Source organism: Saccostrea cucullata, unplaced genomic scaffold (assembly GCF_032062105.1).
Source record: "Saccostrea cucullata isolate Sc308-1 unplaced genomic scaffold, CSIRO_AGI_Scuc_v1 ctg972, whole genome shotgun sequence".
Taxonomy (NCBI): Eukaryota; Metazoa; Mollusca; class Bivalvia; order Ostreida; family Ostreidae; genus Saccostrea; species Saccostrea cuccullata.
In genome coordinates this window covers 45,699-68,513 of record NW_026940563.1, presented here as the reverse complement: position 1 = coordinate 68,513, position 22,815 = coordinate 45,699, and the positions used below count along the sequence as shown (strand labels likewise).

The 22,815-nt window shown below is 32.6% G+C and overlaps 1 protein-coding gene across 1 annotated transcript in view; it reads left to right on the top strand.

Moving 5' to 3' along the window:
• LOC134255618 (uncharacterized) overlaps positions 1-22,815 on the top strand; it is a 59,520-nt gene that overhangs the window by 6,330 nt on the left and 30,375 nt on the right. Inside the window, exons 6-19 of the mRNA XM_062738142.1 lie at positions 407-504; positions 1,391-1,573; positions 2,934-3,013; positions 4,614-4,839; positions 5,219-5,390; positions 6,547-6,647; positions 15,443-15,528; positions 15,629-15,719; positions 16,463-16,503; positions 16,598-16,757; positions 16,889-16,986; positions 18,300-18,390; positions 21,305-21,420; positions 21,518-21,761. Of these exons, the coding sequence (XP_062594126.1) occupies positions 407-504; positions 1,391-1,573; positions 2,934-3,013; positions 4,614-4,839; positions 5,219-5,390; positions 6,547-6,647; positions 15,443-15,528; positions 15,629-15,719; positions 16,463-16,503; positions 16,598-16,757; positions 16,889-16,986; positions 18,300-18,390; positions 21,305-21,420; positions 21,518-21,761 (1,787 nt within the window). The remainder of the gene's footprint in view (positions 1-406; positions 505-1,390; positions 1,574-2,933; positions 3,014-4,613; positions 4,840-5,218; positions 5,391-6,546; positions 6,648-15,442; positions 15,529-15,628; positions 15,720-16,462; positions 16,504-16,597; positions 16,758-16,888; positions 16,987-18,299; positions 18,391-21,304; positions 21,421-21,517; positions 21,762-22,815) is intronic.

Sequence of the window (22,815 nt, the reverse complement as noted above, 5' to 3'; positions counted from 1 at the left end):
AAGTCATCACGTTAATCATGAAGCATGGAAAGGGATTCACTTCCGGTTTAGTGGCATTGAATCAAGGTTGAGCTGTCAAGGTGGAAAAAGGGTCAGAAACGGCTTGCTTTTGGACTTTTTAACTTTAAAAAATAAACAAAAACTCCAGATACTGAATAAGTCGCGAATTATTTCTGGCAAAACCCTCTTTTTGTTAAGGTAGGTCCTCCCAAATCGCGTTGCCATCCTAGTGTTTTTGTTGTTGTTGAGCGTAACATATGTTTCTTTCCGGATTTTTTTTTTCGATAAAAACTTCAGACTCCTTTGGTGTATCAGACTCGGCGACGTACTATTATTTTTAATGGAAACTACAATATCATTTTGTAGACCTGCACACTCAATTTAACAAATTGAATGTGTTTTGCAGTGTCACTATGGGAACGCGGGTCGATCTAGATTACGAGGAAGCGAAAGGAATTTTTGAAGATGCAGATGTGGTACGGAGAAAAGATCCAAAAATCAAAGGTATAACAGGTACTTTTGGTAAAAGTAAAATGATATAATTATGAAATGTGCAAATCAAGAAGTAGTAAATTGTTTCTTTTAAAAATTATAAGCAAGTAATAGAAGAGATCTTTAAAGCGATTTAGGTGTCTAGTCGGTTTTGTAACTAGGACACAAATATGCGTTCATTGGTATTTAACGGGACGTAAAGCATAAATATGAACGTGTTTTCTTTTTAATGGTAAAACGTGTTATAGATTAAATCTTATATTTAAAATGTGCAAAAAAAAAAATTATACTCAAAGAAAAATTAAAAAATCAATAATTTTTGAGAAAACAAAAGCAAAAATTGAGTGTCTAGTCTAATTTGTGTTACGCCTTTAACTTTTGATGTGATTACGCTTAGGCGACATATGTAATAATGTCAGAAAGGGATAATTTGACGTTACAAATTTAGCCTTAATTCGGTGAACGACGTTTTACAAATATTAAATGATGAAACTTGAAATTGTTATAGCAGTATAGCCTGATTTAAAGAAAAACAAAAAGAAATAAATCCATGAATTTCTCTATCAGTATGTTACATGTATCTGTACAAATATTGCAAAAACTTATTTATATTGAAACACAGCAAGATGGTTGTGGTACATGTATACTGTTTTTGACCCGTGCGTTTACGATTAGTCAGTTCTTCTCTCCTAATTTGTTTTGGTCAGCCTAACTTTTCAGCACAATGTCACCTTTTTCAAGACATTTCAACAGAACCAATTTGTAACAGACAGTGATTTGAATGTCCTTATATGCAATAAGTTTTGATGAAATTTTTTTATTGCAAGTAATGCTTCTTTTGGAATTATACTGTGTTTAAAGTGTTACTCAATTTGTATTGCATGAAATTGAAATGCAGGGAGTGTGTCTGAAATGGCCGATCATATTGCCATGATGTATAACTGTGATGCAAAAGTTGTCTGGCAAGGAGAGAGCTTAACCAAAAGGTACAGGGTCGGGAGAGAAGGGAAAGTCGACCTGAAATTTGTAGTGCCGGCTGAAATGCCATACATTGAAGATCATCTGCCGAAAATAAGTGAAGGTACATATACTTAGAGTAACTCATCTATGTATAAATGCAGAACTACTTTAAATGAAAAAGAAAAAAAAAGTCAGTTATTCCTCTGAAACAGTTTTTCTGCTATCAACTACTTTTATCAAATTAATCTATACTCAAGAGCAAAACTTAGTACTTTTTCATAGAAAAAAAAATACACCCATGTTCAAGTGTAGTATTTTAGGGTAAAGGGACAAAATGCACATTTCAGGAACATTGCTTACCAACGGCTTTAGGTCAGAGCAAAAACTTTTTCTCAGATAGTCAAATATCAGCATGAAATAAGTAATATTATCTTTTACAAAAGTTTAAAAAATGTATTATAATTCAAATTAGCCCAGGTTCCATGGAATTCGTCATAAATATTCTAGCATCCTATTTTATGATACGTGTCGCGCAGTTGAAACATTTTAAATCCTTGACATGAGTTTGTCCATTAAATTGAAATAATGATATAAACGCATACTCCTTCCTTGACTATGGTCTTTGGTTATTGCTAATTCCAAATATGTGTAAAGTAAATTTCATCTTTTTTATGTTTGGATGTTCAAGTAGTCAAAGAACGATAGTTCTCCCGCCTATCTCAAAGTCAATTTTCAAAAGTAAACATATTTCGTGTATTTTTAAAGTTTTTGTAGGTAATTATATAGATTTTAATAAAACATAAATTATTTGGGAAAACGAAGAGAGATGACTAACGTTTTGGTAAAAGTTGTCTTTTTCACTATAGAATTCAACGAAAAATATTTTTAAAACACCCCCCCCCCCCCTCGTGACACAAAAAATCCTTTTAACAGGAATATGGACTGTTATTCCACAAATTCATACCAAAGCATTTTGTGTGTCACGGAGGGGGGGGGACATATGTTTATTGACAAAAAATCAACAAAAATGCTTTTTTCCCACCAATTTCAAAGCGATTTACAACTGAAACATTATATCTTATTGATATATTTATATTTTTTATTTGCCTAAAACATAAGAAAGATATAAGAAACATTTACTCAAATCCAAGACTATTTCAAAATATGGTGATGCTTAAAAGTCCGATTTCAATGAAAAATATCGTCTACTCCCCTTTGCCTGAATTATGGATAATTTACCATTAAGCGCTGGTATCAAGACAATTAATCAATCTCCATTGAACTGTAACGTTGTATTAAACAATTGTGGACAAATTGCAATTTATATTGAATTAAATGGTTGCAAAATCTGTTGAAAGTACAGATGTGCATATACCAGTTCATTTATTCTTCTTGGCCGGAAAACAATCTGTTTTTTATTGTTACAATGAATAGTTTATTCCTTATCAGACTTGAATATCTTCCACATTTCACATCCACAGATAATGCCTGTGTTGGATTACGAGTCGTTAAAAAGTCAGACAACGGACACTCGATCGTTGGTACAATCACTTTGGTGAAGGTATGTTAGAAAAAAAATATTTGTAGTTAATATACGCTGGTTGTTGGAAAATTTCGCGTATATAAATGTTGATTTACAGAATATTTACTGTGTATTTTTTGAATAATAATTTTATTAACAAGTATGTAAAAAATTGGATTAATTTACTGAAATTTTAAATCTTTACTGTGCTGTCTAAGAATTCACAGAACAAAAGCTTGATGTTTTCTGACAGTAGGATTTTTAGCTCGTTAAGTGTTTTCACAGTTCTTAATTTCTTTTAGTCCTGGACCAGTTTTGTCGCCCTACTGTAAAAGATTGCATTAAAAAAGAAACATTTTTCTACACAATACAAAGTATTTTCTTAAATTGTTATGTCTGCGAACATTTATTGCACCTCTTTCGTGCATTTTCTCGTCCAAGAACCTCTTTGGGATGAATGAAGGATATGGAGATAACGAACAGTATTCGATCTCAAAGTCAAGAAAATAGAAGGAGAGGAAACACGGACCTCCGAAACATCAGAGGTGGGATAAGGTGCCATGGAAGAGTGAGCATACCTTGCTGACCGGTCACACCCGCTGTGTGCTCCTTGTCCTGATCGGGAAATAACGGTAAAATCCGTCGTCAATTCAGTGTACTAATAATGGACTAACAATTAGTATGCAAAATGTCAGCCAGCATTTGACTCAATGATAAATTGTATTTGCTGACAAGGTCTTTGTATCGACCATAGAACTTACGAAGTGATGACTTTAAACGAGACTGCTGTTATTCTTGTTTCATCAACTAGCTTGTCAATAAATTACCTCGTTTTAGAGATTGTTAATACGTAGAGGATGCTCTTGCTTATTGAATCAACTGAGATATATATACTCCGTATGCAAGTGATGAAGGCATATTGCTGCAAAAGTAAGGGAAGTTGACAATAGAAGAGTTAATGTCATCACGTTTATCATATAGCTTGGTTAGATTACCATTAAAGTCTTTTCAAGTAAAATATCAAAGTATGAAACAAATGTGTCAGATTCTGTGGTATCTAATCTTTTATCTCAAGCTCACCATGATATATTGTATCGACGTAAGAATGGAAATTACCATTGTTAATTGACAATACGTCTTCGATATATCTAAATGTCGAGTTGAAGGCCACAGCAAGTGTTTTCTTCTTTTGCACAAATTCTGCTTCATATGAATATAAAAATAGGTCTGCAAATAACGGAGCGCAATTGGTACCCATTGGAATTCCAATATGATATGGTCGCCAAAAACCAGAATTAGTTTTTACATAATTTTGCAAATGACCAATGACCAAGTAATTAAATTCACGAATCTTGGTAGAATCTTGCGATTTCAAATTGTCCAAAAGTTCTTTGGAATTTTTCAGTATCTTCATCTGATTCACACCACTCCTTGTATATATTGTTGCACAGTATTCTTAAAGTTTTTCCTTCACTATTGTCAATATCTTAGTGAGGAGTAACAAAAGAGGCTTGGTTTAACATTTACAGGAACCAGCATTGTATCTTTGTTTTTTAAGGAATGTGAAATGTCCCATTAAATTCATTACCAGGAAACAAATATTTGAAGATGATACATGTCATAAGAATGCTATTTACAGAAGGATACAGGCGCTGGAAAACATGAACGAAAAAAAGGACGGCGACGCCAAATTAACCGACAATCACGTATTTTATCGCAATATATGTCAACAGAAGACCGCCCAAAAGTACAGTCATCTGCCGAGGCGGAATATTTTTCCATCACTGTACAGTGGGATGATGGGGAAACTGAAGACCTTGAAGCTAGTGTAGGAGATATATTACTGTTTGATAACAGCCAAAAAGGTTAGTAAGAGTCACTTCCTTTCTATTTGAAATATCAAAGAAAGGCCCGTTAATTATGTTCACATAAGACATGTTTTCTGTGTGTTGCTAAAGACAAAAACTGGCTAAGGGGAAAATATACACCGAAAAATAACATTAATGTGTATCAATTAAAAACCTCTTTCTGTATTCTGAAATCCCACCAAATGAAGAAGAGATTTTATATATCAAAGTGTATAATTGTAAAATAAACCTCCCATTTCTCAGATTTAATAACATGAATTGAATTGCTTTTTAAAAAAAATGCATCTCAAAGAGCGAATAATAACTATCCAGAGTTTATCGATATTAATAAAACAATTAAATGAAAACATGTACAACAACTTTCATCCTCAAATAGGAATTATACAGGGCGCACTTTGCGACTATTGTGGAGGCTGTAAGAGAATAAAGGGCATCAGATGGAAATGTTCTGTATGCCCCGACTATGACCTTTGCACGTCATGTTATATGTCAGGCAACGATGAGCATACTGACCACCGATTTTTACGAATCACGGAACCAACAAAAAGGTAATTCCTTCATCCATATATCCGCTTAATCTATGACAAGACAATCTGCCTAGATTTTTCTCCTTAAGCTTTTAGCTTTCGTCAAAAAAGTCCAAACCTGTAAACTTGATTTGTTTTGTATCATGCCTTTCATGAGATGAACTCGAAGAAGGTTTTAATAGCGAATTTTGGTTGAAATTTGAGTACACAACCAATTCTTATGTATACACAAACCCTAAAGAGGCTGGATTACAATTTGAAAGATATATTCGGTTATAAAATAGAAATGCATAATACAAGAATTTCACATGTGACAGAAATTGGCTGTCATGGATTGTAAATTGTTTTCACCTATGACCATTATTTGTACAAAGTTTTTGACTTTTTTTTTCTAAGTTTGATACAAAAAGAAGTTGGCTATGGTACATCAGTCGGATGCTTTAACTGAAAAATATTATCAGTAGCATATATGTAAGATAAAAATGTTTTCCGGGGAATAATATTGACTCTACCATAGATAAATTAATGCATTTACATCAAATACAACATAGAAAGTGTCAGGTATTGGGATGTTTTAATTCGTTTATGTACAAAATATAGAGTTGTGTCCGATTTTCTCCCCCGAAAATATTTAACAATTTGTCAGCCCCGGGCTATTCCTCGGTTGTTACTGAAACATCATACAAAAAGCGGAAGGAAAGTTAACGTAACACGGAAAATTATTAAATAACCAAAACTCGATAAAAATCAGATAAAAAAAGCAAATTTTATTGTTGAAAAAGTAAAATTTGATTTTAAAAAATCGTAAAATTTGATATACATTGTATTCCTGAATTATGCACCTTTCAGAATTGTCACATGTACATGCGATGGTCTATAAAATACATACTTAGTATCCATCTGCAGATTTAATACAAATTCAATTTCTTTCGAAAAAGAAAGGTCATTTATAAAACAAAAAACTCTTTACATTGATTTGAAATGGGGGAAAAAGTAAACGAAAACTAGTATATACATATTTGTATTTTTAAAGACATTAATAACTAGCTTTGACATAATGCATACAGTGGCGATCCAGGGATCTTAATAGGCAAAAAGCATTAAATGCATCAGTTAGGAACGGTTTAAGAAAAAATAGATTAATAAACCAGAATCTCAATTTGAATATTTTATACAGAACACTTTTAGATACATCAAGGAATTCGAGAGATTTAAGAAGACAGAAGGCTCTAGGCATATTTAAGGGCGCAGAAGTTCAGCTACTTAATGATGAAAGAGGTAATGTTAATAATTTTCAATGACATCATTTCATTCCATGTACATAATATCTGTCTATTAGTATACTTATAAATTAACAGATTTTGCAAGTAAACTCCGAAACGGCTGCACCGGAGTTCTAACTTACATGTACGCCTCTAATACTACACTACATACAAGATGATGTCCGTAAACTATATTTAGATTTCACTCGGATAGTAAGTATCGTACATGAAATTAAAAGTCTACTTCAATTTTCTGAAAACAGCCATGAAATAGCATCAACATGAGTATGGTGGCGTTTCCGGTTGGCGGATCTAAGCTACAGGCAAATTGTAATAAAACTGACAACAAACAATCGATTATTTATTTCTTAAAATGTCATCACTGAATTATTCAATCAAAACTTGATTTAAATGATATAAAAGAAATAAGTTGTGATAACCGATTAAAAAGCGAAAAGCGCAAATTATTTTCGTCAATCACCGATTTCAATATTGATGGAAGCATCTAAAACATTATGTTTAGTGTTATCTCCCTTTTCCTACATGGTTTTAATCAAGAAATAATTGTAAATAATGTAATTAATGGTTATTTGATAAAATTATTTTACAACAAATGATGTTATATAAATTAAAATACAATAAAAACAAAGAGGTTGGTAAAAACGAGCAAAGTATGCTTGGAAATTTTTAGAAACATATTGTTGCCGCGAAAGCCACTAATATATATTAATACAAGGATTATATAAATAGACAAATGGAAATTGACAGCCATATAATGATTGTCCATTTAACATAAATGGAATTCTTACTGCGAGGAATGTGAAAAGTTAAAGCCGCTTAATTCGTAAAAGGCACATCTTAACTTACACAATAAAAATACGGGGGTTGTTAGAAAGTTTGCGGAAAAATTCTATTGTGGGCGCGCTATTTCCACAAAACCGCTTAAACTCTCCAGATAAAAACTTTACCTTTTTTCCAATAAATATACAAATATTTGGTGTTTTACGGTAATAATTAAAAAATATACAGCTATATTATTTTGATAAAACATGCTTCACGGAGCATGCTACTTTTTCCAACGTTTATATTACTTAGACTTTTTAATGTAATCAAAAAATGCACAGTTGTAGTTCAAAGAGAATTATGAAATTTTGCCTGCCGCTAAAGTATTCATGAAACGTCAATTGGTGAAATTTTGAATTGAATTGAATAATGTATGAATGTTTTATAACCATTTTATATATAATCAAAGCGTAAAATGAAAGCCAAAAATCGGAACGTCATTAAACGTCATGGAGCACCGAGCTACTAAAATTTATGTTTGTAGACAGGAAAATGTCACAAAATAAACTAAAATGCTTTTAGATGCTGCTAGAAATTATCTACATGTAAAAAAGACAATACATGTAATATTCAATTGGTAGTAGCTTCATAAGAATGGAAGAATTAACATTTTTATTATCAACTTTCATGCGATACCTCAGTTACCCTACTTATCGTATGGAAATTGCGTCTCAGGATATTTATGTTCCCCAAACGAAGTTGGGGAACATATTGTTTTTACTCTGTTTCTTATTATTATTATTATTATTATTATTATTTTTCTTCTTCCTGGGAAAATTTTGTCCACGAGTGATCTTGTAAACTACACATCCGACTAAGGTAAAATGTTTTTAGGGTCAGTAGACATGTTATGTAGATTTGCCGAACGAAGGTCATTTTGCACGCACGTGCTTGCAAGAGCGCGCACGTGCAACACGAAAAATTACCAATATAATGGATATTGCTGTAACTTTTCTTTTTCTTGATGAATTTTTTTGAAACTCATAATGTAAGGACACATTAGTAGTATAGACAAGATGGCATGGTCAAAATAGCAAGATCTCACGCGCATGCACGTGCGCTTCGCTCTGATTGGCTGAAACTAAAACCTCAATATCTTTCTTGTTTCTTGTCATAATCTTTTGAAATTTTGAACATAGTCCTACATTATGAAGGTCTACAGCATGATATATAAAAATATTCATGAAAGCATGCGCATGCGCGCGTGCTGCAATCTGATTGGCTGAAACTTTAAATGGCTATATCTCCTTTGTTTTTTGACGAAATGCTTTGAAATTTAAAACATAGTCATGCATTAGAATATCCTAAAATATGATATAGAAAAAAAATCATGAAATCACGCGCATGCACGTGTGCTGCAATCTGATTGGCTGAAACTTTATATGGCAATATCTCCTTTGTTTTTTGACGAAATGTTTCGAATTTTAAAATATAGTCATTCATTTAGATATCCTTCAATACGATAAAGATAAAAATTATGAAATCACACGCATGCATGTGTGCTGTAATCCGATTGGCTGAAACTTCAAATGGCTATTACTCCCTTGTTTTTCAACCAAACAGGATTTGATTTAGAACATAGATAAATATAAGGGACTCCTACAAGAAGGTGTAGTCATTATGCACGTGCTTGCGCGTGCGTGCACGTGAAATGAGTAAAATCATAAATACACTCGAATGAGTGTATTTTTTAATACTTTTGGATTAAATGCTTTGATTCTAAGTATATTAAAATTTGAGATAGTGTAGACAAGATAATATGGTCGTTACGCACATGAACACGCGTGCAATGCCTATTTTTAAATATATTTTGTATTTTTCTGGGAAGACATTGATTAAGTCTAAATTCTATAAAGTATTTCTTATCTAATAGAGATTACAGGGAATATGGCACCAAAAGGGACTTGGGGAGCGTTTGGGGAACATCTGTAACGGTCCCCGTTACAATTAGCACTAGTTTGCATTGTTTCCGAACCTGATCATGATCGCTTTAAACTGCGTAGACGTTCATTTTAAGATCTTGCTAATATCCGAACAACACTTAAGACACTTATAAAAGAAAAGTAACATGTCTTGATATTCATATTTAATTTTTAAGTAGATAAAGACAAGAAAAGTAAAAAAAAAAAGTATTTAGAACTAATAAAAATCTGGTTGTCAAGTCACTAACGTGAAGTGATTGTTCCGTGAATCCTATGACCGCAAAGTAAAACCGTTGTAAATTTTCAAAGGTTTAGTAAATGGACCTGATTTTTTACATACTAATTCATAAAATATAGGAATTTAATTAGAAATAGGTCACACTTAATAGTACACAATAGATTTTCCGTAAATCAATGTGTCCGCGAACTTTTCTAACAACCCTCGTACGTCATTACATAGAAAATATATAAAAATAAATTATAAGATTCATTTAATAGTTTATTACAACAATCCTTACAAGGAAAATATAGATCAAAAACTTTATTGACAAACAGATGTTCCTGACGGAAAGTTAGATCTGTTGTGAAGTCACCTTTGAAAAGAAATAAATTTATCGGTTTTATCTAATTATGAAGATAATTCAAGACCGATTATTTTTTTCCATTACATGTAGTAGAAGCCATAGAAGTCATAATATATCTTTTTAAAAAATTAAGAAATTAACTGAATATAATCATAATAAGTGTTATATTAATATGCATATTTAAAGAATAAAGGAAAATCTGATATTTTTTTAAAGGAAGTTTAGTAACGAAGGCTGAAATATTGTCCGTGTACAGGTATAAGTACTTTGTTGTGAAAAAAAAATTCTCGGGTTTGTTCTTCATGATCGAGATATAAAAGATAGATTTAATTTTGCGAAGGCGATTTCACCCGATATCAACAAAGGATTATTTTTTTGTGTGACCAAACAAAAATTATTTTTTTAACTTTTGAATCTTTTAAAAGAAAAAGACTTTGGGGATATAATTTGACAAAAGTTGAAACAATTTATGGACAATTATTTTTCAGGAAGAAAAACGAATGTATTTTTCCGCGATAAGAATCGGACTAAGCGGCTATAATGAGAAGTGTTAATACTATAAGTGCAGGAAATATGTAAGTTTATATTGAAAGACTATAATACATGTGTGTAGTAAATGTATGTTTTTCTTATGAGTTTATCGGTAAAAAACGAATTTTCCTTACTGAGAGCATCGTGGCAATAAACCCGACGTACAATTTGTCTGGCCCCCCACTTTTTTCCCAACATTACCTTTATTATTGGAAATGTTCATCGAAAGGTTGGTTCCCCCCCCTCCACCTCACACGCACACTTGTTATCACAGAAAATTGATATCTAGGGAATATTGTATTGCATGCAAAAAAAGTTGGCCACTCCACCCCCACCCCCCAAAGAAAAAGGATTTTCCAGTTTTCGCAACCCGCCCCCTTTTTTTTAAAGGTAAGTAAAAAATTTCTCTGGCTGCCCCCCCCCCCCCCCCCCTTTTAAAAAAGATGCTACATGCCTGCTTATTGATATGTAAAAAAACCTTTTTAGTTTTTACTTATCGATAAGGGTACATATATGATTATAAACCAGGACCGAAGTACCTTTGAATTTCTACCCCTCCCTCCCCCAAAAAATCAATTTATTTGTAAATTGTGTATATTCCTTCATGAAAGTAACATCTGAAGTACAATATCGATGCATAATATTATATGACTTTTTTCACATAAATGTCAATTAAAGAAATATTTATTTTTCAAGTTTTCAAATAAGTGGGTGAGGACGATGACGTACATGTAAATCTACTTCATGCGGGATTTTGTACAAAGTTCTATAGACGTACTTTTTTCCACGGGGTCATAATTCTGCGGAATCTTAATTTCTGTTTAATACGCGGGTTGAAAATTACACGTATTACTGTCACTATTTGCCTTGCATTAATATATCAAGTATGCTTGGGACAAATATCCACGGAAAATTTGTGACAGCGTACATAGCGTAAATTACTACCACGCGGAAAAAAGTACTTCTACAGTTTTTCTTCCCTCTATAAGCCTGTAGTCTCTCAGTAGAATCAATTTTCAACTACAATATATTTCATTTTTCTGTTGTAAATGGTAACTATATATAAATTCGAGTTCCCACGCTTGCGCGGGTGTTTATCTAGAATATTAACATTCTAACCAATTTTTATTTTTTAATCTTTTCTGGCTGATACTTGATCCAATGATAAAGTATAAAACAGTATTTAATTTTTTCTGTAAAGCATATTGACTTGATGTTTCTTAATACCATAATTATCGTCAAAAATATAAGAAACCTTATACAATGTAGATGATGCATTGATGTGTCTGGTTAATGAGCCAGTATTAATAAGTTGGATGTAACAATGCCTTGGTTAAGAATTCACTTTACATTAAAACATATTTAAAATGGTTGAGACGTTTCCGTTTATTGAATTACTCAATCGGTACAAATAAAATTTGTAGGATAAACAATTTATTATGTTCCCGTTAATGAAGTTTGGGAGTATTTAGTTTTTGTCGTGCCTTTCCCGTCCGTCTGTCTGTCTGTTTGTCCGCAAAAACTTTAACCTTGCCTATAACTTTTGACTGTATTGGGCTATGGCTTTCATATTTCACATGTGTATTTCTTGTGACAAGACCTTTCTTAGGAAACCACCGAATTCGACCTTGACCTTGGAGTCTGACCCACTTTTACAAAAAACTTATACCATAGTCATATCTTTTGAATTGTAGATACCAGGACATTTATACTTATTTAAACTTCTGAACGGTAAGGGTCAGGGCCTCCATACTTTAAATATGTATTGTATGTGGCAAGACCTTTCATTGGATACCAATCCAATTAACTGGATATTTTGACCTTGGAGAATTTTGTACTTATATAAAAAAAATTAACCAAGGCCATAACTTTTGAACGCCAAGGGCTAGTAATCTTATACTTCACTTATGTAATCCTTGTGAGAAGACCCTTTTTTGGATACCAAGAACTTTGACCTTCTTTTAAAAATCAAACCTTGACCATTACTTTTATAGGGTTAAGGCGGGTGCTTTCATATTTTGCATATTTAATCTTTGTGACAAGACCTTTCATTTGATGCATGTAGTAAAACTTTAATCTTGAAGTCTGACCTACTTTTTAAAATTTCAAACCTTGGCCATAACTTCTGAATGGTTAAGGCTAGGGCTTTTATACTTTACATATGTATTCTTTGCAGAAAGACCGTTAAGATTTATATACATATGAGCAAACTTGAACCTTTTCCATATATATTTAACAATTGTATTTTCAGTGAGAATACCTACTTTTGGTACCAATATATTACAATTGCAATTAAGAAAAGTTAAATCTTTGCTACGTTGCCATACGGGGGCATCAGTGTTTCACAAACACATCTTTTTTTTATCATCCTGAGTATGACTTAAAAAATGACACAGAAAACTTTTGGCTCGCTGATTTATTTTTTTAATTTGATTACTTTAATTTCTTTTAAAAGATAATATAACATATTAATGCAGCCCTTTTATGATGTTAATCCAGAAACATATATGGACGTCATACAAAAGCACTTCGTGCTCGAACGATATGCTTTTTTATTAAGTCGACTAGCTGAAATCCCGCGCAAGCGCGGGGAAAATTCATTTTTTTTAAACTGCTAATAGCTAGAACTATTTTCCAAAAACTATCTGAGATTTGTTACACAGGAATAGACCTACAGCATGACGAAATACTTCAAAGATCCACAATTAGTTTAGCCGGAGAAATAAATGATTATTAGAAATACACTCCCTTTTGTTGTTTTTCTTTACTTCTACAAATATCATTTTCATTAAAAGCCTCTTCTTCTTACATGTTATAAAGCAACTTTATTCTGTTGTACATGCAAGGATCTATAGGGTGTCCTCAGGACCCCCCCCCCCTTGGAATTTGTAGAGTTATTTTATGCATATATTAAACCAAATAAAAGTGACCTAGGACACACCCCACCAAGAAAAAAAAAACCCTTCCTCGAAAACACGGATCTTTGTGGTATTGGTATGAAAGTCATTAGAATCATTAAATATCTTCGGCTACACCCTCCACGAAATAGGTTCTTTTTTTGGCTTGTCAAGAAATTTTGGGGAAAAAATCTGGACCTTCGCTTAGTTGTACTATCTTATACACTATGTACTACAGGTGCTCATTGGCATTTTCTTTTTATATGTTAGAAACTTTATTTTAATATAGTTTGAGCTATATTAATGCTTATTATACTTCAGATGGTCTGTTTCCATTTCCGTTAAGAATAAGAGAATGAGTGTACACAATATTAACTATAATTTTCATATATTTGTCAGCATTTTAAAATATTGAAAAAAAAACAATTGTTTTCATCCCATTTGTACATACGGGCATAATTATTTTTAAAATACTTTATGTAGAATACTCATCAAAGAACACATTAAAAGTCAAAATTGTACCATTTTATATGTCTAAACAAATAAACATGGCCATTCATTGACATTTTTTTTTTATAAAACATTAGCACAACTTACTAAGATATATTCACAAACTCACTGTGTTACCAATTTCTTTACATTTATTTCCATGTCCATTCGTGATAAACAATTGCCTCGATTTTCTATTTTAAATCGGGTTCGATGTCACCTGACTTTCTAGAACTTTCAACAAATAGCGAGATCGGACATAAAAGGAAAGGATTTGCACATTTTGTTTTTTAATGAATGACCACAGTTTACTTCTTTTACATCACTTAAATCAAGCTTTGATTGAATAATTCGCTAATGACGCTTTATGAAATAAATAAGCGCTTGCTTGTCGTCAGTTTTTTTTTTAAAATGCCAGGTACATGCACTTAGATCCGCCACCACTTTACTCTCTTTAGTGCCATTTTGAGGTTGTTAACCGAAAGTGAAAGAAGACTTTTAATTAAATTTACGATAATTACTATGCAAGTGAAATCTGAATATAGTTTACGGACATCATCTTATACCTACTGTATTCCTACAGGCTTAAGTATGAACTCTTGTGCAGTCGTTTCAGAGTTTATTTGCAAAAGAACTTTATTCGGTAATAACCAATATTTGCCCCCCAAATCAAACTTTGATGGAGGTATATTTAATTAAGTTCTTAAACAGGGGAGTATATGCTGACTACAAAGCACTGAATATTTTCATAAGTAACGACGTCATATGTACGTAATGACGTCACAAACATGACGTAAATTTCAGTTTTTAATGAATTCTACAGAAAAATGTACATATTTCGTCGATATTTTGAGTAAAAGTCACCGAGCGCATGTGTGTTCAGGATCAATATTTTGATATAATGTGTAGAATGATAATATCAATGAAATGTGTAAATATTAATCCTGAACAAACATGCGCTCTATAAATTTAAAAGCTAAAATTGTTGAAATTTTGTCCTGTTTCTGAAAAAAATTCTAAAATTGGACTAGTTTGTGACGTCATAAAAACAAAAATTGTGAATAAACTGCTTTGAAACTATAATATGTTCTGTTAATTTATATTTCTCATACAATTTATTGAATTCAGCACATTTCATGAAGTTTTCAAAATGTAACTTTTGTGGGGGCAGGTATATACAATATATCGCATATAGTTCTTTGTTAATTTATGAGTACAGATATATCTAATGATCGACGTCATGAAATGGCTATATTTACAAAATTATTATGGGATACATAACTGTTTTTATTAAGATTTAAACTTTATTTTGATGTACAGTATATGCGTCTTTGACAATTAATTAAATGTATATTTTACTTTAATTAGAGTGACTTAGGTGAGCTATTGCTCTATGTTTCTGCCTGTTGTTTGTTACCTTTTGAGCAGATTACACGTATAAAGTGGAAATACCTGTACACAACGGAGTTTTTGAGGAACAATGAGGGAACCTTTGTACGTTGCCTAAGACAAGAAATATATCATTTTATCTTATATTATATCTAGGGCTTGTGGGGACAATAGAAGGCATATGCCATTACAGAATAAACAACTATAAATGTATCGTTGTTCTTGAAACAGAAAATGATATGGTAAGTCTGTATAAAAAAAATCAAAAATATTTCTTAAATGCATTAAAATAATAATTTACTTATCTTTTTTATTGATACATTTTTGGTACTTATTCTTCAGGAAATCCGTGGTCAGATTACCGATTTTCGATGCGATAAGGATGAGGAAGCGTACTTTTATTATCCTACACATCTTCCCGATTATGGAAAAGGTATCTTGATCATTAAGACTCAATAACTTCATTTTATTTGTATTCTAGCCTCTCATTACTTGATTTCCAAAAAGGAATGCAGATTATTCTGTATAATTTGGTTTGGAATGGGAACACACCCCGTTGACAACCAACTGAATCATCTGTATCCATGCAATCCCCTCATGTCTAGTCTTCTGGATCCATGGAAAATTCAAGATTTAATAAATGTACCTTTACTCCAAACAGTTACTCGATCTTACCTCATGTAAACAAACATCATGGCTGCTACATCTATGTATCAGTTATTACCTTCCCTCGCTTTCAATCACTTCCGTAACTACGAGACTGTGTATTATTATTGATACTGTATCAGTAAATTTGAACTCATAAAAGCAACACAATTTTACATCTAAAGTTGTTTAATTATTCTATTTAATTCAATTATAAGGAATGGCTCTAATTCTTGGCCAAATTATCGAGAATAATCTGATTTGGGTCAACTTACGCTTTTTTATAATCCGCTTCGCACTTTGTGGAAAATTATCAAACTCTGAGAACCTTCATGTATCACTTTTTCTGATTTTTATATGGACTGGTACTTGAGTACCTACTCATTCAGCAGAGTAATACATGATTTATTACACACCCTATGAAAGGTATACCGAAACAATGGCAATCCGTGCACTGTTTACGAAACATTTACATTTACCGTTCACCGGGTGTGCTCAATTTAATGAACATCATTACAATTTTAATTAAAGATATTAAAGGATATGTGACAGTAACAGATAAAGACACGAAGGTAAGTTAGTTGATCTGTTTATAAAGAAATGTTGACACTTAAATTAAATCATTAATTGAATTTACTTTCAAATATTACAGTATCATTTTTATAGGCTGAAATTGATGTTGAACTTTGGTATCAGAAAGAAATTCAAAAATCTGCATCGGAAGTGCAGTACAGTCTTTATCTTATCTTTGCTCACAAAGTTGCAAAAGAATCCGATAAAAATGAAGATGGATTTCGACCTCTAAAAGATGTGAAAAAATTTGCACGTAAGTGTTCGATTTTATGAGGTGCTCTGGCGCTGTGGATTATGCAAAATTTTATAAATTTAAATGACCCCCCCCCCCCCAAAAAAAAAAAAAACGCTAAATGTTCTCAAAAAGATGCTCCATTTAAAAAGGTAAACATCATGTGCCTTGTCAACTGGCTGCTGAGAAAATATTGTTTGTGAATGAAGTTGTTGTTATCCATAAAGAAACTGTCGTTGACACCATTCAGGTATTTATCTTATATATGCAACGTAACGTCTATATAATTAATTTACATACGAGGGGTGATCACCATTGAACTAATTGAAAAACTTCCATAAAAGAAACAATATTTGGTTTCAGTGTTGATTATATGTTAAATTAATCCTCTCTAATTTTGATGAACATCAGCCACCGTCCTGCGCATGCGTGAATAACGTGATATTGGCGGCCACGTGGCCCCCTCCGTAGCGTTCTGTCACAAAAGCTGAAAGATTTTTCTGAGTTTTATATTTCTTTCCATGTAAGTTAATTTTTATAACAAGAACAGTTCATTTGTCAGAAATGGTCAAATCTCGGCAACAGAATGGGTGGATAAGAATATCCTTTCCAAAAATAAGCATTGCGACCATAAAACACAAATCTTATTATTATTCAAGGTGGATAGAGAATGGGTGCATCCTTTTTATCATATCTAATACGTTTAAAATTTAAAGTAAACGATATCTTAGATATTTAATAATTATATCATTGTTAAAATATTTAACTATTTTTCAAAGTGAAAATTGGAGGTCTTTAATAGCAAATTGCTTAATTAAAACACGTATCTTTTCAAACTTGCTTTGACTGGGTAACATGACAGGTATCATTTTAACCATCTGCCGTCCTTCACTAAAACGATCATTTCAATCATTGATTGAATTAATAGGAGGTCATTTGTCTTACTAAACTGTGTAAAAAATTTTATATGCTGCGGCAAAGGGCTTTCTAAGATATACAATAAATTGTACAGTCGTTTGTTGAACGAGTACGACTGAAAAAACCCACATTTTTCGTCACAAGTGACCTACTTAATGACGGTCATTTTCATATTGTGACGTCACAAACAAGGAGCAAAACTTTATTCAACATATGCTATTTATAGAAGTTGTGTATGGCTATGTGTGTACCAATTTTTATTCCAATCTGCATTGTGGTTTTGTATAGATAGAGATCATAGTTCGCAAACTTTTTGATCACCCCTCGTACATGTAAAGTTCTAGTTGTTCACCTTTTCTAGTGTACTCTTCTAATCACCTCTGCCCTCTTCTGTTCCTCTGACTGTAAGGCAAAGGTTTTAATTCTTTAAGTTCTCCTCAAGTTAAGTAGACCGATGGTAATCAAGATTGGTACAAAGTATACTTAGATGAAGAAGATTTTTATTTGTTCAGCTGTAGGACAGAACCCCCTGCCTACTTTGATAATGGACTTAGCAGTAATGCATTTACTTCACTATAGATTTTTAGATCCTTGTGGATCGGACTACCGTTAAAATTAGATTGAATTTTTGATTGATTATGCTAGAATCTGGTAAAACTGGGGGTGCGGAAATTTGTTAGAGGAGATACTGACGAGGACGAAGATGAGCAGACGTATTTTCTTCGCATGTCTCAGTGTAAGTTAACTTCATTGATCTTTACCCTAATGTCATACAAGACCTTCCTCAATATTTTAAGTTGTCCATTTGTGCAGTGTGCGGTGTGTGTTAACTTTTAAGAATATTGGCCATATCTCAAGAACCCCTTGGCCAATCATTGTCAAATTTGTCATGGGGTATCCTTGGCAAAAGGGCTACCATTTATACTAAAACTAGAGATGGGACCCTAAAACAAGGAGAGATAATCAGGAAAATAAAACCAAAAGTTCTGGTTGCTAAAAAATCTTCTCCAGAACCACCAAGCAGATTTTCACCAAACTTACCTACAATGGTCAAGATATGTTAAAAATCAAAAAATTGTTTAAGTCATGATCCTAGGGTAAAAGGCATGGTCTCAAGGTCACTTCAAAGTTGAACAAAATTTACACATAATAAAAACGTTGTTATTTTGCTAACTATAATGACTAGAATCATCGAATCTTGTTAGTTGATGCATCTTAGGACTTAACATCATGTTACACAAAACTAGGTCACGGTGACCTACATTTTAAATTTTACGGGTTCTTGTTTTCAAATTGATTTGGAGGCATATTTTGAACACTTTAAGGCCTATGAATCTCATACTTTGTCAGTTGATGCATAATGGGTCTTAAAACAACGTCAGCCTAAAAGTAGGTTACCGTGACCTACTTTTTGAATTTTATGGCTAATCTTTTCTAAAACATTTAATCCCATTATCTTAGACACTGAGAGGTTTATAATCACCAAATCTTGTAAGTTGATGCATCTTGGGGCTTTAAAACATGTTTATGAAAAAGTAGGACACCGTGACCTACTTTTTGAATATTGCCGGCATTTGTTTTCTAATTGTTTTCTAATTGTTTAAAAGGCATATTTTGAAGATCGTTTGATCATCAATCTTTGTCAATTTATGCATTTTGGGTCTTATTACTATATTTAAAAATCTACGGTACTTATTGGCTTTGAATCATCAAAGTTTGTCAGTTGATGCATCTTGCTTCTTCGGAGAATTTCAACCAAAAAGTAGGTCACGGTGACCTTCTTTTGACACTTTATGGCTATATGTAAGTATCCGGATACTTATTGGCCTAGAATATTTAACTTTGTCAGTTGAGGCATCTTGGGGTTTCGGAGAATATCGACCAAAGTAGGTCACTATGACTTACTTTTAATTATCTCAGGTACTTATTAGCTTAGAAACATCAAATTTTGTCAGTTGATGTATCTTGGGTCTTCGGAAAATGCCAATAAAATGTATGTCATGGTGACCTACTTTTGACATTTTATTGCTATATTTAAGTATCGTAAATACTTATTAGCTTAGAATCATCAAACTTTGTCAGTTGATGCAACTTGGGTATATGGAGAATGTCGATCCAAAAGCAGGTCATGGTGACCTTGTTTTGAATGTTATGGCTATATTTAAGTATTTTAGGTACTTATTGGCTAGAATTGATTAACTTTGTCAGTTAAGACATCTTGGGTATTCGGAAAATGTTGACCATTATAAAGGTCACAGTGACCTACTTTTGAATATCTCGGGTACTTATTGGCTTAGAAACATCAATCTTTGTCAATTATCTTGTCAAGGCATCTTGAGCCCTCAGAATATTTGAAATAAAACAAGTAGGTCACTGTGACCTACTCATGGTATTCTATAGCTTTACTAAAATGTCTTCAGCCCTTACTGGCTAAAAATCATCAAACTTTGTCAGTTCATGCATCTTGCGATACTCAGAGTTCGAGGCTTCAAATAGAACTGACAGATTGTATAATTTATCAGAAGAGCGATTCAAGGCCCTTGGACGTCTTGTTATATAAAACATAAAGATATACTCATAAGATATTAAAAGTAGGTCACAATGACCAATTTGTGGTAAACGCGAAGACCACAATATGACAACGTAAGTACATTTAGGAGTTCACTTTTTGGGTAACCTTCGTAAAATCATGTGACATTGCTTTATTTTTTCGTCCCTCGCCGCATGTCGTCAGTCGTACGTCAAACACTTTTAGCTTCTTTTAGCCACGGAACCGATTTCAACCAAAATTTGGTATACAGCATCTATAGGTGAAGTGGAACAATTTTTTTTAAATTTCATGGTCCCTGCTCCCCTGGGTCCCAAGGGGTGGCTAAAACCACCAAAGTTAATGCAATCATTAAAAATCTTTTTCACTTTTGGACGTCAAGAAGTCAAACAGTTGGCATTATTTTAAAAAGCAGTGAGCCCTCTATGAAAATTGTGAAATTCATGGCCCCTGGCCAGGGGTTCTGGTGTTAGGGTGGGTCTATATAGATCTATTGTGTACGTGCAATATTTCATTGAAAATACATGTATCCTTCTCTGCTCCTGGGTATTAAATAAATTAACTTGGTACATAGTTTATGATGACCAAGAGCGCCTCTTCAAAAATTGTGAATTTCATGGCCCCTGGGTCAGGGGTTCTAGTGTTAGGGCGGGGCTCTAGTTGATTGCACAATGAAAATAAATTTATTCTATGAAAATCTTCTCCTCTACTCATGGGTATTAAACAGACTAATTTAATACATAGTTAAACTAAGCAAAAGTGCTTCTACCAAAATTGTAATTTTCATGACCCCAGGGTCAGGGTTTCTGGTGTTGGGGTGGGGCTCTACTGATTTTAGAGTGAAAATACATTAATCATTTAAAAATGTTCTTCATGGCGTATTTTTAAAAAGTTCATGTTTAAAGAATGATTTAAATTAATAGAAAATTCATATTCCTGATTTTATTTGCGAAAAGTTAAAAAAGAAAGTCATGATAACATTTGCTTGAATTTAATAGAAAAAAGAGTTTTCTTGCATATTCAAAGCATGTCAATATAGTTGATTAAAGTAACTACATCATGCTGTGAATAGTGAATGATACCCTTTTTGTTTACCCTGAAGATTTGAGTGGAAGAGTGCCATTGCCAGTCTTTATATCTTTACGGAATGGAGTCCTGCACTCTGACTACGCCATCGCTGCTGCCTCCAAGCACAAAATCCCTGTCATCTGTTTCAAGGTATTGTCATTATCAATAGCAGTGATAAATTGCTGAAAAAAAATTGTTTCGTATACCTAACACATTGGAGTTGTATCTCCCTTTTGTTCTATTTCAGAATACTACAAAGGATGTTTATGTGTTGACAATGAGGGAAGACGAAAACGAAGACATGTTTGTTGAGGGAATGGAACACAAACTCGATCGGAAAAGTCCATGGAAAGTCAGTACGTCGTGTAAAAAGGATTACTATATTGGATGTTACAAGAGCGATGAAGTCGACGATGAAATATCAAAACTCTCCGATTTAGGATCAGATATTGAAAATTTGGATGCTTTAGCATGTAGCCTGTTGATTGGAGGTATAAATGGGGGTGAAAATGATAAATAAAATTTGTTTGAAACAAACTATCCGCACTCAAGAATTTAATTTTTAGAAGTTAAGTAAAATTGCTTGCTTGTTGTTTTACATTGTAACGACCCCCTTGAGAAGAAATCAATCATTCACCACGTGCGGTTGAAATCTGTAAAGAAATACGCACGCTAGCTTTCGACTACCGCCTGCATTTTGCAACCATTAATTCAATATAAATGGCAATTTGTCAATAAATAAAGAAAAGTTCTATGGAAATTAATGAATTGTCACAATATCGGCACTAAATAGTAAATTAGCCAGCCATACCTCTAGCTCTTGAAAAAAGGGGGGTATACGAAATTTTCCATCGAAATCGGACTTTCAGGTACATGTACCACCATATTTTGAAATATTCTTTGATATGATTAAATGTACCTTATATATCTTCCTATGTTTTAAGCAAATAAATAAAAAAAATATATTAATGAAATATAATGTTTCATTTGTAAATCGCTTTGGAATACGTGGAATATAAAGCATTTTTGTCTAAAAACATATGCTCCCCCAACGTCACACAAAGAGCTTTAGTATGAATGTTTAAAATAAAAGTCAATATTACCTGTAAAAAACCTGTGACACGGGCGGATATGTTTTATAACACTTTCCGTTTTCTACGACGGCGTATTAGTGCCATTTTAACAATGTAGAATTTTTTTTTTAAATCGTTTGTACGATTTAATAAATCGTTTGTACAATTTAATAAATCGTTCGTACGATTTATTAAATTGTACAAACGATTTACTAAATTGTACAAACGATTTATTAAATCGTACAAATGATTCACTAAATTGTACAAACGATTTATTAAATCGTACAAACGATTTAATAAATTGTACAAACGATTTAATAAATTGTACAAACGATTTAACAAACAAATTGTACAAACGATTTATTAAATTGTACAAACGATTTATTAAATCGTACAAACGATTCACTAAATTGTACAAACGATTTATTAAATCGTACAAACGATTTACTAAATCGTACAAACGATTTACTAA